Genomic DNA, 18,498 nt, shown 5'->3' with positions numbered 1-18,498 from the left:
AATACACATTTAGATTCTTTTAGGTCAATGGCTGGAATAGTCCAACTGGGAATTTCAGGGGTGAATCATTCAAATGAGGTGTAGATAATATTGCAAAAATAGTTCTGGTAATGTTAGGAAGTGAATTGTGATCTCAGACTTTTTAGTAAATTTCAAACAAAAATTTTTGGTGCTATGCTACTTTTCACACATACTTGGTGATTCTATAGGAAGGCATTTTGACTCTCATTTAGAATATGGTCATGGTTTCAGAAATAAACAGAAGTTTATATAAATATCACAGTGAATTTCATGCCCTAGAGGATTGCTTTAACAAGGTAATCTCTGATAGAAAAGCATTTCATAGTAATAATGATAACATTTCTTCTTCTCCAGCATATAAAGCAGATGACTGGGAAGTGTATCGGGACAACGTTAAACTTATCCGTGAGCTGGGTCAAGGGTCATTCGGGATGGTGTATGAAGGCCTTGCAAGCGGATTAAAGGAAGTGGACGGAGAGATCCGTGTGGCTGTCAAAGTAAGACCATTGTTTTATAGTCAATGAGCTTAACCAACAGTACATTCACTGGGTTCTTAGAACATTCACTGTCAAAATCTTCTCTTTTTTTTTGTAAAAAATCTAAAATGGTGTCAAAAGAGTGATTTTGTAGTTTATATCTATTACAGATACTTGTGTAAGTTCTCGGATCCAGCAATATTCATTTTGATCAAGCTGAAATCTATATCAATGATTTTATCATTTACTTTACAGACTGTAAACTCCAGCGCTACATTTCCTGAACGGATGAGTTTCTTGAATGAAGCTTCTATAATGAAGTAAGTTCTTTGCAGAATCTGATACTTTTTTATTTTTTTTATTTTTTTTTTTTTTTTACTTTGAAAATTTTTCATATTGAATGTATTGATATATTTAGGTTGTATTTTTCAAATTACCATATTGAATAGAACATAATCAAAAGATACAATTGAACCTTATAAACTTTGCCTCATAAATTCAAAGTATTTTTTTTATTGCATATCAATAATAAATCAACATTTCTGCTTTGGACTATAACTATTTTTTGACAAGCTTCTTGATAATTTCAACAACTACTTTGATGATAACTATTTTGTTTTCAGAGCGTTTGTATGTTCCCATGTGGTGCGACTGTTGGGAGTCGTGTCTGAAGGCGTAGCACAAGGAAAGCCTGCTTACGTTATCATGGAACTTATGTCAAATGGAGATTTGAAAAATTTCCTTCGCATGCATCGGCCAGATGAAGAGGTACAAACTTTTGTTTTGCAAAGAAAAAAGATTACAAGAAACACAAAAAAATAATAATAATGCCATTTGACTTCAACAAAGGAAGAAGTTATTGAAATAATCTATGCATTGTTTTACACATGCTTTTAAAAGAACAAGGCATTGATATACTAGTTAAGATTTGTGAATATATATTCATCATTGATGTTTTGTGTTGTACAGGATAACGCGGGTCGTACACCTCCGAATCTCCATCGTATAATGCAAATGGCAGGAGAAATTGCAGATGGAATGGCTTATCTAGCTGACAAGAAATTTGTACATCGTGATTTAGCTGCCAGAAATTGTATGGTAGCAGATAATCTAACTGTAAAGATAGGAGGTAGGAGTTATTTCCCTTTGGTCTATATAAAGATTGGTAGAAAAGAGAAATTATAATTATTTGGCTTATGGTCCTTCTCCCAGATATTGTAAATCTGCTTTTCACAACGACTTTATGTTGCAGTTAATGTGTAATGAATTTTTCACATCGATTTAATTTTGCAATTTAGAAATTCAGTGTGTAAAAATTTCTGTGGCAATTAATTTTCATTTTCTAGTTCCTCACGAATTCAGATCGCATGTGAAAAAGAAATCAGTTTCAACTCTATTGTTCAGAAACATTGTACAAATGGTAGATCTGATTGTCGGTTATTTTACAGATTTTGGAATGACGAGAGATATTTATGAAACTGATTACTATAGAAAAGGTGGGAAAGGACTTCTGCCTGTTAGGTGGATGGCACCTGAGTCATTAAAGGATGGTATATTTACAAGCATGTCTGATGTGTGGTAAGTATGATAACAGTTTACTGATAAAAGAGATAAGAAAGTCCTCAAAAATCTACAATTTTCAGCAAATACACCAAAAAAATCACACAGAAATTTCATGTGATGTTATTTGATTGGTTGATGTATGTATGCTTGTAAATATTGCAATACTGTTTCAATTTGTAATTGTTGCATATCTGGTAGTGGGCTATGTTTTGTTTATTTTATTAGGCTATGGTCATATTATTTATGGATGGTGGTAGTGGGGACTAATTCCATAAATTTTAGTCTTCTTTTGGGGTCCTTAGAAAGAAATATATGTATATGAATTTCATTCAGATGTAGACTGGGTTGTTTGGACATTCGCCTAATAGCTTAGGTCTAATAGCATTTGTGGCTATTTGTAAGAGAACCTGACACCAATTAGGTTTGTTTGATGTTATATTCTTACAGTAGTTAAACAGTTTTATTATTTTGTGATTTCGGGGGGAAAAGATACACTATTAAATAGTGTGGGGGGGGGGGGTCAATTCAGTTTACAGTTGATGTTCAATTTTGAAAAGTTCAGAGATGAAGGATGTTCTTTTCTTGACATTGTAGGTCATATGGAGTGGTAATATGGGAAATGACAACCTTAGCTGCACAGCCGTACCAGGGCCTCTCAAACGAAGAGGTCCTTAAATATGTCATCAATGCAAAAACTATGGACACACCTGAAGGATGTCCAGAAATTTTGTAAGTATATCAGGAGTGGTAGATGTTCTTTGCAAGTATATCGGGAGTGGTAGATGTTCTTGGTCCCTGGATGTGCAGGGCCCCTTGAAGAAGTTAAATATGCTAATAAATAATACATATTAGGATTAACATAAATTTGTACTCCAGTGAATTTCTAAACTACATGTGTATCAAATATTTGCAAAATTTGTCCCAACTGCAAATTTCTTCTTCAAGTCTATCATTTGAGGTACTTTGTCAGCATATCTTTTATTTTGAATCTGATACATTCCTATTTTCTCTGTTTTACAGATATCAAATGATGCTACAATGCTGGCAGTATCGACCAAAAACAAGGCCGACATTCAAACAAATAATAGAATTACTAGTACCTGAACTTGACCCAGAATTTAAGGAAACATCATATTTCTTTAACGATGGAAAAGTAGACAGTATTGACTATGATGATGAGTACTGTGAGGAACTGGGACAAGATGATTCACATATGCCCTTTATCTCGGGCGAGGGGTCAAGTGGAAGTGGGGCATGTTTAAAGCATGACGATGACCTAGACTTTGTAGATCATACGGACACACAATATTCAGGTTACCCCCATAGAGGGACATCTGAACAATGTGATTGTATACTGTTACAAGAGACCAAGGGGGGAGGGGGTGGTATGGTGCAGCTTCATAATGACAATAATTACCAGTTCAACGCGGGCTCTAATAGTGCAATAGACTCGTCCAATGATGGGAGTAAAGAGAGCAGCAAGAGCTCAAATCATAGTTATAATCCCATAAACGGTGTCAACCTCCCGCCTAACTTAGCGAATGGACATGTACCACTGCAAATGCGGACAACCACATCATGCTGATACAGTGGGGAAATTCATGGGTCCATTTTTTATTGTAGTGTATTCATCATCATGCAGAACAACCTTCATCATTTACAGAAACACTACCGTCGCACAGCGTTCACGTACACACCTTCATACATAATGGTGGACAACAAAATATTTGATAAGAATGACGTACCACACATGGAATCGTGTTATGTGTGTGACTTGTATTAATCGTACATGTGATCGTTGTACATACTTTGACACACACAACCTACTTTGATGTTGTATATTAAGGATCTCTTGGATCTGTCCCCAACCTTAGTACCTTCGCCCTGCATTGTTTACTGATCTCTGCTGCCAGTCCAAAGGGAAATCTACTGTGTCTGGATGTTTGTGGCCGTGTGATTTTGTGTAAATCTCCTCCATATCATATCTTATAAGGATCGTCAAGGAAAATCACTCATCTACAATGATGATGGTGTAAATATCAATCAACTCGTCACAGGGAGGGCAAGGAATACAACACGCTTTATAATATCAATTAGTAATGGTGTAATATTCATGTTGTACCATGTGTTCTGCAGCTTTTAGTTCATTCATTATTGTTTTGAAACATTTTTTGAAGCAAATGTTTTAATGAGCATAAAAATCATGTTATGTTTTTTTTAATTTAAACATATTTTAAGATTGTTTTGTACAGGAAAGAAAAACAAAGTAATTGATTCCTGACTACATGAAATTTTGCCATATTGAATCGATTGCAACACAAAATATTTCAAGACTTAATGAGTCATCTGTTTTTAATTACAATTACTGTTTAAAATATTCGGTATTTTATGGAACCATATCATTTTAGCTATTTGTTTTTAAAAAAATATTTTATATTTCGGAAAACAAAATGAAAAAACTTGCGGATAATATTTTGAAACTTTAGGGCAAACTAAGCCATTGTTTGGAAGGATAAACCTTTGATGCATGTTGAGTTTAAAAAAGTTGTATTTTGTTGAATCTCACCAGCAGGATTTTTATATTGATATTTTTGTGATTAGTGACTCATTTTTATTTAATCAATTGCAAAAACACTTTCTTTTGTTAATAAACCATTTTAAGATAATGTAAATTTAACACTTTTTAGAAAAGATACTCTTATCATTTCAGTAAAACTACAGGATTTCAAAAAAATCATTTATGTATATTTATATTCAGAGAACTTGGAGATAAGCTATTACGTTTGAATTCTTAACAACAACAAAAAGTTTATATATGCTCTCATTAATGTATGCACTTGATATTTACTACAAGTTTACATTTTATCTCAGGAAGCCATTTGATACCGGTATTACATAATTTCTGTTTCCCATTTATGGGCAAATTGATACGGGCAAAATATGTTTTTGAAAAAGCTGAAATATTTTTTTCTGATTCACATAAGTCATAACAATTTCTGTTCAATTTTGACTGTGGTACCTCAGGATGGCTAAAGTTGATGAAGAGATTAAAAATGGTGGCTCCTCAGCCAGTGCTGCAAATCATTTAATGATGCGTTCATGGAATCAATTCTTGCATACAAACTTGACGTTTTCAATATGCTGTTTCCTGCGTTCAACATGAAATTACTATTTCACTGTACTATTTCACTGAAATGACTGTTCAAGACCATCTACCAATTTGTTTTAGATAATAGATTTCTTATCAGTCACACTATGTTAAACTAAGGTCGTTATAGATCTCCCGACAAACTTCCGGACTAAATTACCACGGAGAAAAGAACACAATGATCAAAGAAATGTGTCAGTTGTAAGTTATGATGTCGTGGGACAAGTATGATGATACAAACTCCTAAGATGTTGTAGCTATCTATACCCTCGCCTTTTGTGTCACCTATATATGTCAACAGATACACGGCTGTATATCTTATTGATATTGTCACCAAATCATCATAGTTTAGGTTGAATTTGCCACCCTTTAAACAATTAATGTGATCATGTGTTTGTTAGTATTGTACATGCCATGTGGTTTTCCGATTTTAATGATAATCATATATTAGAATTTATGTTAAACTTGAGGAAGGACTGCTGATCTTCTACATGTATTGTTGGAAATTGTAAAACATTCATTTCCTGAGAGAGACATATTGCTGATACACGAAAATGTTATAAAGTTTGAGAAACGTGATAAATCACATTGAAAGATATGTAATGATTTCTAAATGAGTAACATGGGTTTTGTTTTTGCTTTCTGTAAATAAGTGTTGGTATTTCTACCTGTTACTGACACAGTCTTACATGAAACCATCAAGTTTGAAGTAAATCTAATTAAGTTATATACTGAAAGAGGATTTCAGAATTCATGGATTTAGCTGATATAGAAGGTAACGTTCATGAGAAATGTAATAGGCAATAGAAGTGTCATACAGGTCATTACTTCAAATACACTCTAATGTCGGGATAAAGACTTCGAAGAAACAATCAATATGCACTTTCACCATGCAAAATGCACCAGTAAATTTCTAAAAAGGTGACGTTTTATATAGCCTATGTTTTCATGTAATAAGCCAAAAGAAACTTTTAACATTGTAGTTAATACAGATATTGGTATTTTGAAGGATACTGTAGTTAATACAGATATTGGTATTTTGAAGGGATACATAAAGTTCTTCCTTCCTTGGTAATAATTCAACTGAAACGCACTAAGCAATGCAATTCATCTGTTCATATGGCCATGCCTGTCGTTGTAGATGTAGGGCACGTTGACTGATGGAAGATAGAGAGACTGGGTGTGTTAGTGTGGTATGGATGAGGAGGTAGCATGTATCTGGAGGACGGGTTAGGATTAAGGTGGCAAGTTTCTGAATAACAGCATGAAATTGATTAATGACATTCACATTTTCAGTTTCCTCTTTTTTATTTTTTAAATGTTGAAATATTGGATATGGGGAACAATAAGTAGTTGAGAATTATCAGAAAGATAAAAACGAAAAAAGATTTACAGTCATTTAATATAAATTAATTGTCTAATTCTCCCCTAGATATGTACGTACACATTCCCAATCAGAGAGTGCATGGACTGTTGTGGCATGGATGGTGTGTGCTAGGACAAACATGATTGATTCAAGGTCAAGTTGCTTTTGATAAATTTCTATAAAGGTCACAGGAGAAAAACAAATCAAGAAAACTGAAATATTGCACACAAATTAATGAGGTTTTGAGATATTTGTACAAATTCTTTTTACTACCTGATCAGAAATCTACCTCAAACGGATCTGTTGTTTTATCAAATAGCATTCAATTTATTTTAATGTAATAGATTACATTATATAGAATCTAAAAGGTCTGAAACATTGATTTCTATGCTAATTAACAGCAAAATATAATAAAGATAGGATCTCTATTGTAGTTAATTGATAATTAGGCAGATGAACTTGTTTTTGGAATTGTTCGATATTTTAATCTTTAGGATTGGTATATAGAATTGCTTTAGAATAATTACTTTTGAAACTGAAAATCATATATGAAAACTTTGATGTTGCCACTTGAGTAGATTCTACCTTAGGATAAGAGATATCTTGTGATCTAAAGGCTGTGATCGGGTTGTCAGTTAAATACATTGTAGAGTTTATGGAGATGTGTATGTTGATTATTTTATATTTCCCATGATTTATGTTTTAAGAAGAAAAATGATTTCAAGATTGTTTTAACTATGAATTTTCTGTGTATGGTTTCCTGTGTTGTTATTATGTTGCCCTCCTTGTGTTTTACCTTCAGTCCAGAGTGGTATTACAAGCAAGGATGTATATCATTAAAGATGCGCCACCGCCGACAAATGGTATATTTTCTCTTAAAATGAGGAGTAGACGGTTTAGTATTTTTCTTCAGTTACAAAAGTTACTTTACAACATTACCACCATTGAAAAGTTTGAGCTTCTAGTTTTACTTAAAGATAAAAATATTAAAAAAGTAATTGAGTCCTGAAAAAATTCTGTGGCACTATGTCCTATATGAAGTGGAGTACTGATTGTGCATGCACCAAAAGAAAAATTGATAATTTTATGTTGCATTATCATGTACACAATTAAACAGCAATTATTGTTCAAATGATGAGTATTGTTTATGCTCTGTCGGCGGTGGAGCATGTTTAAGTTTCTTCTGGCTATGGGATGAGAGAGAACAAAAATAAACTTTCTCACTTATTTTTAAATTTTTAACATTTTGCATTGAAATATAAAAATTGAATTGTTATGAATAATTATACCTCATTAAAGTCTTTTTATCTAGTTTTTATTTTATCTGACAGAATGTCGTCAATGAACACTGATCAGTCTCTTAATGACCACTTTGTTTTAAACACCTCATTGTATTTAAGAGCGCCGATAATTGAAGGAAAACTTTTTTTTAAATATTATGTAGCATAAACAGATTTAATACTAAGCAGTAGACACAATTTGATTAAATAAGAAATGCTCGGATTCCAAAGCCTTTTAAGCATTAATCTCAATTTTGTGGAATTCATGTTTGATAACACGTTAATTGTACATGTGTCGTTAGACTGCTATGAAATTGCCATTAGGTATGTAGACTTTCTGTGGTGAAGTTAAGGTTTTAAATGTACGTGTTTGTGAAATGTCGCCTACCTCTTTATTTCTGTTTCAGTTGATCATTTATTTACCAAGCATTAATGAAAATTTGCCTATCGCTCAAGTTTGTGATAGAAAAAAATCAGTTGATAATCTCGCACAATGTCTACCTAGATAATCTAAATTAACTGGAATGGAGCTAGACCTACGATAACCTGATGTCGTGTATCTTGACAAAAAGTTATTTTGGAGAGTTATTGTATTTTCAGAGTAGCTGTTCAGAGAGGGCAACAGTGCATCTTAACTTGTTTAGTTAAAATTTCATCATTATGCTGCTATATTCATGCCTGAAAACCAAAGAATTAAAATAATTTTCCTGATTGAACGAGAATTAATGTTTAACCAAGTATTAGGAGGTTATTTTAATTTCTAGGGTAAAGTCTAATTATCCACAAATGATCGTTTACAATTTACCACTATTTCACATCATTTACTACAATGCCTTCTCAAGCTTTTGAATTTGTGTAGATTTTGCTTGAAGGGTTACAAATCTCTGGGGAAAAAATTAAACGACTGATCCTCTAAGGTTTCAGACCACATTATGTGGCAAGCTGTTCTGGTAGTAATACTTTTCTAATGATAATTTACTTGAAGCTTTGCTTTCATTATAAACGGTTATATCAAAAGACATAGATTTTCATTTTTATCAAGTTTTTAAATTGATTGATTGTGAAATGAACCATTGTTTTCTGAGTGTATGTGAATATGTGTTAAAAAGAGTTAATAAGACATTGTTGTGTGTGTATAAAAGAAGTTAGTTCGGTGCCTGTACAATTTCCCTGTCGGACTTGTTATATTCATTGTTTAATTCATATTTAATATCAGACGTATGTGTGTAACTTCCTAGATGGGAAAGCAAGGTGTATTTATTTAAATCCCGTTTCTTGTTCAATTCATGTTAATAAGTTCCAGTGTAGATTATAATGTAGTATCTGGAAAGTATTGATTGGAATTGATCAGAAAACGGGAGTGTATGGTGTAAATAGTATAAAATATATCTATATATACATATATAAAATCTTGATGGTTGAAGTGTGGCCAGCTAAAATCATACGTCAGTGCTCAATGTTATTCATATTGTATAACCTTAATCTTCCACGACTTGATTTTAACTTCAGTAAAGACCATAACCTACTCTTAGAATGGTAAAGAATACCGAGTATTTCCCCAGTTACATTCAGTAAACGGTTAATACTTTGAACTCTCTGCAACTTTCATTATTAAGAAAAATCACGTTCTTCTTAAAAATGTAGTGTAAAAGGCTATGAATGCGATGAATTTGTGATATTTTAGGACAAAGTAAACCTATAGATATGTTTAGAAATTGCATACTTTTAATATCACTGTTTTCTAAATAGTTTCATCTACTTTAAAAAAATCACTGCTGGCAGTGGTTCTCTAGCTTTCATATGTTTCCATGAAAAATAGCATCCTTTGATGAAATTTTCTGCTCAAATAAGATTAACGTTTAAAACCATAGAGCTGCTATTTTTATCTTTAGGAATTACGATCTTCTGTACCTGCGTATTTCTGAATTGTTTGAAACCGCTCCTAATTATCTGAAGAGTACACCTCATCAATGTATAGAGCCATTCAGGTTCAAGTAACTTCATTAACATGTAGATGATTTATGGCCGAACACAATTAAAATTGGTTCGAGAGTGTTCGTTATTATGAGATTTTTTATTTTCGATGTATTAGACAGGCTATTCATATTACGTTGTATTAGTTTAAATTCTTTCATTTATGATATTTAAACTAAAGTGTGTCTCCGGTGAAATATGACTTTGTGGTTTAGGAAAAGACATTGTTTTGTTACTATTTATTGCTACCGAATCAAAGAATGAATGGATGTAAACAAATGTGTGTAGACAACTGGAAACCCCTGTTCTATAACATTGGTATGGTCTATAGACGTTTTTGGACAGTACCAGTTCTATAAGACAGGATTGGGTTTCCTGTGAGAAAATGTCGCCTCTTATAAAGTGTACATGTGGGAAAAATGAGTTGATCTTCTCATTGATGGAGTCTTATTCAGTTTTCTTGCCCTCAGTAGGTCTAATTTCATACATACTTTCATCATCATCATCTGTGAATAATCATTAATCACAAATGGACTTTTGAATGCTGCCTTGGAAATTACATTGTAGCAAGCAAAGCAACTCTTCAATGTCACATGATATAACATACCAAAAGTTATCCACCCTTCCACCCCTACACTTGGTAGAATCGTTAATGTCGATTCTATTAAAACTGAAGGGTTGGTAGGGTGTTGTATTGATTTACAATGGATGTACGTCGAAATTAATTGATATATTCATATATATAGTAAATATATATAAGTGTGTGTGCGTGTGAGTGTGAATTTCTCTCTTTATTATTTTTTTTTTTGTTTTTCATTTATTTATTGAATCAATGACTCCATCTTGTACATAGAAAGCTATGTCATTGTGTACAATTAGGAGATAAATATAAGATATATCAATAAATGGAATAGGAGAAAAGTCAGGAGGATGATAAGAGGGACAAAGTACTTACAGGATGAAGCCAATTAATACAACTCAGTATGTTACGCTAGTCTTAAAATGGGACAGTAATATTGACTTTGTCAAATCAATGTGTATTAGTACCGAATTTCTTTGTCTTTGGTTTTGGTCATTAACAGCAACCTCTTGTGAGAATTGATTCATTAGGAGTAATTGCAAGACATTATTTGCCCCTCGGTTGCCCTGGTCCTTTGTTGTGTGGGGGAAAAGGTTTTCAATTCCGATAGTTTTAAAGGTTCCGAAGCGGTCAAAAGGTCAATGTTGTTAACTTGTTAATGTATTGATGAAGCATTACATAGTATAAGTAATCACACAACATGGTTATTTTCAGAGGGAAATACAACACTGCAGCCCAATTTGTTAGTTATATTAGGATACGGGGTGGGGTTTTACTGGAGAAACGATAGTATTATCATGTTATATGTGACTTTGTTATGCTACTCAGAAGGTTTGTAAATATGTCCAGTGTACAGGTCCATTTCATTGTTGTCATTGTTTTGGCTGTAACAGATATGCTGTATATGAAAGCCACCATTTTGTAGCTGTTGCCTACCAAACCAAAGTAAAATGATAAAAAAATAAATGTAAATATGAATGAACAACTGTTTTAGTTATTTGTGTCCACTTCAATGAAGTGATGTGTCCCATTATAACACTCTTGGCATCTGGACGGTGGTAGTTTTTGCTCCTGCTTAGCGCTCAGCATAAAGAAAGTGGGAAGAGAGGTTCGCCCGTTGTCAGTATTACGTGAGCGGGCTGGGTGTGTTGCTTGGTGTTTTCGGCATCATGCTTCATTGGCCCACAGTGTAGCACTGTAGAAAGGGTAAGAGTTCCACTATACAAGACAAAACACATATATACCGCAGTCTCCCAAAACACGCACCTCGCACTGCATACACACCGCATACATGGGAGGCCGTCCTTACATGACCCTTGCTGTTAATTAATCAAACAGTCGCCAATGTATAAAAAGTTATCATACCTTACTGTTTTCGCTATACGTTTACACTCTACTATACCAATTCTTGATATAATCAGTCGTATTAAAATATTAAAGATGCCCCATCGCCGACAGAGCATAAACGATACCCATCATTTGAACAACAACTGATGTTTAGTCGTGTATATATATATATATGTCTTATTAACACAATATACATGTAAAATAATTAATTTGCTTTTGGTACATGCACAATCGGTACTTCATTTATATAGGACATAGTGCCATGGAAGTTTTAAGTAAAATAAGAAGCTCAAACTTTCATAGTGCCATGGAAGTTTTAAGTAAAATAAGAAGCTCAAACTTTCCAATAGTGGTAATCGTGTAAAGTAAGTAAATTTTATAACCGAAGAAAAATACGAATTCGTCTGATCCAGTTTTTTAGAGAGAAAAATAGCATTCGTAGGCGGTGGAGCATCTTTTACAATTTCAATAAATTCATTCTTATCTCAAATTTGATGATCCAAGACTATTTTTAAACATATAATAATGATAAGTAAACACAATAACGGTTGATTAAAAAACGATAGGACATTTCATGGACGGACCCATCTGACAGTCCTGTAAAAAGTGAGGTAACTCCAGGAACGTCATTTGAAATCTGTTATGAGTTATGTTCCTTGAAACTTCGAAAATAACTTTGTATTCTCTAGAATGCAATTTCTGAATTATAAGTCAATCGTCCAATATTTCCATGATTATATTTGTTTTTCTTTCATTTAAGATGCCCCACCGCCGACAGAGCATAAATGATATTCATCATTTGAACAATAATTGGTGTTTAATCGTGTGTACTCATAATCGTATGTAATTAACACACAAAAATATTACTTCATTCCATATAAGACATAGTGCCAGGGATTTTTCGGACCCAATTAATTATCTTTAATATTTTATCTTGACGTAAAACTAGCCTAAACTTTTCCATGGTGGTAATGGTGTAAAGTAGGTAACTTTTGTAACTTAAGCAAAATACTTATTCGTCTGCTCCGTCCTGTTTTTGATAGAGAAAGATACAATTTGTCAGCGGTGGAACATCTTTAAATGTCAAAAAATCGATAGGTGATTTTAAAAAAAATAGTTATAATTTGGTCATTTCATCCGATTGCAGTGAGTTCAGAAATATTGTTTCTTGAGAGTGTGGATATATTTGCAAGTTGGAAAACAAACCGAAATGGCTAGCGTGTATAGATGATATGTAAATTTAACAAGCATAACTTTTTGAAATAGGAGAAACAGCAAATAGCGGTTCAATGTAATGCAACTTGAAGTAACGTCTTTTGTCGAGAGCCAGACTATAAAAGAGTGTACACTTATTACACGATGCCAATATAAGGCTATTCGAAAAACATTTCTCTGCGAAATTATGGAGGCGTACATTCACACAGCAACTCTTGTCTTGGACATATAATATCTAAAAAAAAAAAAAACATTTGCAATTTGATCTTCAGTTATGAACCATTGACCTAACCTAGCGTTCATCGATTCCCAAAGTTTCTTTGGAAATGTCATTATTTTCTTATCTTGAAATTATGGTAAAATATTTCATCCTACAAACATTGATGTTGCCAGCTACTAAGACCAAAAGTATTCAGATAGATATTACTTGCAAGTGCCCTTGATTCACCTGAAAATTAATCAGTCCGTTACCTTGACATTCTGACAAAGTAAATTCAGCTATAAACATTGATATTTGTGAAGGTACTGACATGGATAGATATAAAGAGTGTCTTCAGCCAGTACCGTTGTCATGACGTTTGTAAAGGTACTGACATGGATAGATATAAAGAGTGTCTTCAGCCAGTACCGTTGTCATGACGTTTGTAAAGCTACTTACCTTGATATTCAGAGTGTCTTCAGCCAGTAACGTTGTCATGACGTTTGTAAAGCTACTTACCTTGATATTCAGAGTGTCTTCAGCCAGTAACGTTGTCATGACGTTTGTGAAGGTACTTACCTGGATATTCAGAGTGTCTTCAGCCAGTAACGTTGTCATGACGTTTGTAAAGCTACTTACCTTGATATTCAGAGTGTCTTCAGTCAGTAACGTTGTCATGACGTTTGTGAAGGTACTTACCTTGATATTCTGAGTGTCTTCAGCCAGTAACGTTGTCATGACGTTTGTGAAGGTACTTACCTTGATATTCTGAGTGTCTTCAGTCAGTAACGTTGTCATGACGTTTGTGAAGGTACTTACCTGGATATTTCAGAGTGTCTTCAGCCAGTAACGTTGTCATGACGTTTGTGAAGGTACTTACCTTGATATTCAGAGTGTCTTCAGCCAGTAACGTTGTCATGACGTTTGTGAAGGTACTTACCTTGATATTCAGAGCGTCTTTAGCCAGTAACGTTGTCATGACGTTTGTGAAGGTACTTACCTGGATATTCTGAGTGTCTTCAGCCAGTAATGTTGTCATGACGTTTGTGAAGGTACTTACCTGGATATTCAGAGTGTCTTCAGTCAGTAACGTTGTCATGACGTTTGTGAAGGTACTTACCTTGATATTCAGAGTGTCTTCAGCCAGTAACGTTGTCATGACGTTTGTGAAGGTACTTACCTTGATATTCAGAGTGTCTTCAGCCAGTAACGTTGTCATGACGTTTGTGAAGGTACTTACCTTGATATTCAGAGTGTCTTCAGCCAGTAACGTTGTCATGACGTTTGTGAAGGTACTTACCTTGATATTCTGAGTGTCTTCAGTCAGTAATGTTGTCATGACGTTTGTGAAGGTACTTACCTGGATATTCTGAGTGTCTTCAGCCAGTAATGTTGTCATGACGTTTGTGAAGGTACTTACCTGGATATTCAGAGTGTCTTCAGTCAGTAACGTTGTCATGACGTTTGTGAAGGTATTTACCTGGATATTCAGAGTGTCTTCAATCAGTAACGTTGTCATGACGTTTGTGAAGGTACTTACCTTGGTATTCAGAGTGTCTTCAGCCAGTACCGTTGTCATGACGTTTGTGAAGGTACTTACCTTGATATTCTGAGTGTCTTCAGCCAGTAATGTTGTCATGACGTTTGTGAAGGTACTTACCTGGATATTCAGAGTGTCTTCAGCCAGTAACGTTGTCATGACGTTTGTGAAGGTACTTACCTTGATATTCAGAGTGTCTTCAGTCAGTAACGTTGTCATGACGTTTGTGAAGGTACTTACCTTGATATTCAGAGTGTCTTCAATCAGTAACGTTGTCATGACGTTTGTGAAGGTACTTACCTTGGTATTCAGAGTGTCTTCAGCCAGTACCGTTGTCATGACGTTTGTGAAGGTACTTACCTTGATATTCAGAGTGTCTTCAGCCAGTAACGTTGTCATGACGTTTGTGAAGGTACTTACCTTGATATTCAGAGTGTCTTCAGCCAGTAACGTTGTCATGACGTTTGTGAATGTACTTACCTTGATATTCAGAGTGTCTTCAGCCAGTAACGTTGACATTACGTTTGTGAAGGTACTTACCTTGATATTCAGAGTGTCTTCAGCCAGTAACGTTGTCATGACGTTTGTGAAGGTACTTACCTTGATATTCAGAGTGTCTTCAGCCAGTAACGTTGACATGACGTTTGTGAAGGTACTTACCTTGATATTCAGAGTGTCTTCAGCCAGTAACGTTGTCATGACGTTTGTGAAGGTACTTACCTTGATATTCAGAGTGTCTTCAGCCAGTAACGTTGTCATGACGTTTGTGAAGGTACTTACCTTGATATTCAGAGTGTCTTCAGCCAGTAACGTTGTCATGACGTTTGTGAAGGTACTTACCTTGATATTCAGAGTGTCTTCAGCCAGTAACGTTGTCATGACGTTTGTGAAGGTACTTACCTTGATATTCAGAGTGTCTTCAGCCAGTAACGTTGTCATGACGTTTGTGAAGGTACTTACCTTGATATTCAGAGTGTCTTCAGCCAGTAACGTTGTCATGACGTTTGTGAAGGTACTTACCTTGATATTCAGAGTGTCTTCAGCCAGTAACGTTGTCATGACGTTTGTGAATGTACTTACCTTGATATTCAGAGTGTCTTCAGCCAGTAACGTTGACATTACGTTTGTGAAGGTACTTACCTTGATATTTAGAGTGTCTTCAGCCAGTAACGTTGTCATGACGTTTGTGAAGGTACTTACCTTGATATTCAGAGTGTCTTCAGCCAGTAACGTTGACATGACGTTTGTGAAGGTACTTACCTTGATATTCAGAGTGTCTTCAGCCAGTAACGTTGTCATGACGTTTGTGAAGGTACTTACCTTGATATTCAGAGTGTCTTCAGCCAGTAACGTTGTCATGACGTTTGTGAAGGTACTTACCTTGATATTCAGAGTGTCTTCAGCCAGTAACGTTGTCATGACGTTTGTGAAGGTACTTACCTTGGCATTCAGAGTGTCTTCAGCCAGTAACGTTGTCATGACGTTTGTGAAGGTACTTACCTTGTGTTATGTATGACACTAAATACATGTAGTTATGAGATAAGGGAGATAACTCCTATAGCTTTTTTATCAATACATCCTATAAAGGTCATATCATTAATCTAGGTTATAGAACTTTCTAGAATATAATCATGTATAAACAAATATGTTTGTAAACATGTTGATTTTAAGTAGAGATCTAGAATGATCTATTTCCAGAAAGTTATGTGTGTTTATTTGTTTACTGCTTTTAGTTAGATATTTCTAGAAGTAGAAGGCTCTCCAATATTCTTGAATTAGGGTTTAGCTATATATACTCCAACTGTCCAAAGCTAATCAGAACTGTAATGAGACCTGTAATGAGACATATCAAGAATTGTACAGTGCCATATAAGATTCTATTGGGAGAGCTATTGTGACTTTATCTGTGGATTATTACAACACTTTGTGTGGATTTATTCATATTGCCTGGAACTTTACAAATCATCGGTGGACATTCAATTTCCTTGTGGATTTGTGATTATTGTTAATTTGAAACCTGGAAGGATCAAGGATTATACCAGGACATTCGCATACAGATAAGTAACACTTTAAATCATCGTACTACTCTTGTACCACCACCAATTACTTTAGACATTGTAAACCATCTCTGTATAATATTGTATATATAATTAAATTGTGTTTTGAATTTAGCTGCTGGTTTCTCCTTTCTGTTATTCGTTAATGTAACACTTGATATTCAGAATGTCTTCAGCCAGTAACGTTGTCATGACGTTTGTGAAGGTACTTACCTTGATATTCAGAGTGTCTTCAGCCAGTACCGTTGTCATGACGTTTGTGAAGGTACTTACCTTGATATTCAGAGTGTCTTCAGCCAGTAACGTTGTCATGACGTTTGTGAAGGTACTTACCTTGATATTTAGAGTGTCTTCAGCCAGTTAAGTTGTCATGGCGTTTGTGAAGGTACTTACCTTGATATTCAGAGTGTCTTCAGCCAGTAACGTTGTCATGACGTTTGTGAAGGTACTTACCTTGATATTCAGAGTGTCTTCAGCCAGTAACGTTGTCATGACGTTTGTGAAGGTACTTACCTTGATATTCAGAGTGTCTTCAGCCAGTAACGTTGTCATGACGTTTGTGAAGGTACTTACCTTGATATTCAGAGTGTCTTCAGCCAGTAACGTTGTCATGACGTTTTGTGAAGGTACTTACCTTGATATTCAGAGTGTCTTCAGCCAGTAACGTTGTCATGACGTTTGTGAAGGTACTTACCTGGATATTCAGAGTGTCTTCAGCCAGTAACGTTGTCATGACGTTTGTGAAGGTACTTACCTTGATATTTAGAGTGTCTTCAGCCAGTTACGTTGTCATGACGTTTGTGAAGGTACTTACCTTGATATTCAGAGTGTCTTCAGCCAGTAACGTTGTCATGACGTTTGTGAAGGTACCTTGATATTCATAGTGTCTTCAGCCAGTAACGTTGTCATGACGTTTGTGAAGGTACTTACCTTGATATTCAGAGCGTCTTCAGCCAGTAACGTTGTCATGACGTTTGTGAAGGTACCTTGATATTCAGAGTGTCTTCAGCCAGTAACGTTGTCATGACGTTTGTGAAGGTACTTACCTTGATATTCAGAGTGTCTTCAGCCAGTAACGTTGTCATGACGTTTGTGAAGGTACTTACCTTGATATTCAGAGTGTCTTCAGCCAGTAACGTTGTCATGACGTTTGTGAAGGTACTTACCTTGATATTCAGAGCGTCTTCAGCCAGTAACGTTGTCATGACGTTTGTGATGGTATTTACTTTGATATTCAGAGTGTCATCAGTCAGTAATCTCGTCATGACGTTTGTGAATAAAGCAAACAATTTCAGGTCTCATAAGGTTTCATCGCATTGTATTAACTATCAACTTCGCTAACCAATGGTATTAAGTACGATACTCTATCGTACTAAATATAAATACCCTTGGCTAGCGAAGTTGATTGACTATATGATATAAAAATTACATTCGAATGCACGTCAAAATCGATACCTACCTCATGGACAGATTCCTTTTTACGGACTGCACATGGACAGAAATAGTAAATTACTTCAAGCGACAACACGAAGAAAGGCTATAATCGCTTGATACAAGTTTTAAATGGTTTTTCCCTCCAGAGAATTTAACAAATCCGTATGTTAGTTGTAGTGATATTTCGCAAACCCTTAAAACGTTAAAAAAAATCCGTGGCGTGTGCGGCAGCATAAATTAAGGGAGGATAAAGTTACCCATCAGAGGTTTGTGACAAGATTCTTTTTTTTTTATCCGA

The 18,498-nt window shown here is 34.7% G+C and overlaps 1 protein-coding gene across 2 annotated transcripts in view; it reads left to right on the top strand.

Moving 5' to 3' along the window:
• Positions 1 to 11,393, top strand: part of LOC138333665 (insulin-like peptide receptor) — a 75,939-nt gene extending 64,546 nt beyond the window's left edge. For both annotated transcript variants that reach the window (XM_069282193.1, XM_069282192.1), the window contains 7 exons: positions 376 to 518; positions 753 to 817; positions 1,121 to 1,265; positions 1,467 to 1,626; positions 1,946 to 2,075; positions 2,655 to 2,789; positions 3,081 to 11,393. In XM_069282193.1, coding sequence (XP_069138294.1) covers positions 376 to 518; positions 753 to 817; positions 1,121 to 1,265; positions 1,467 to 1,626; positions 1,946 to 2,075; positions 2,655 to 2,789; positions 3,081 to 3,645 — 1,343 coding nt within the window. In that variant the 3' untranslated portion in view covers positions 3,646 to 11,393. The remainder of the gene's footprint in view (positions 1 to 375; positions 519 to 752; positions 818 to 1,120; positions 1,266 to 1,466; positions 1,627 to 1,945; positions 2,076 to 2,654; positions 2,790 to 3,080) is intronic.
• The last annotated feature ends 7,105 nt before the right edge of the window (positions 11,394 to 18,498 follow it).

The sequence above is a fragment of the Argopecten irradians genome, chromosome 10 (genome assembly GCF_041381155.1).
Source record: "Argopecten irradians isolate NY chromosome 10, Ai_NY, whole genome shotgun sequence".
In the NCBI taxonomy this organism is placed as follows: domain Eukaryota; kingdom Metazoa; phylum Mollusca; class Bivalvia; order Pectinida; family Pectinidae; genus Argopecten; species Argopecten irradians.
This window is presented reverse-complemented; position numbering and strand designations above follow the sequence as displayed.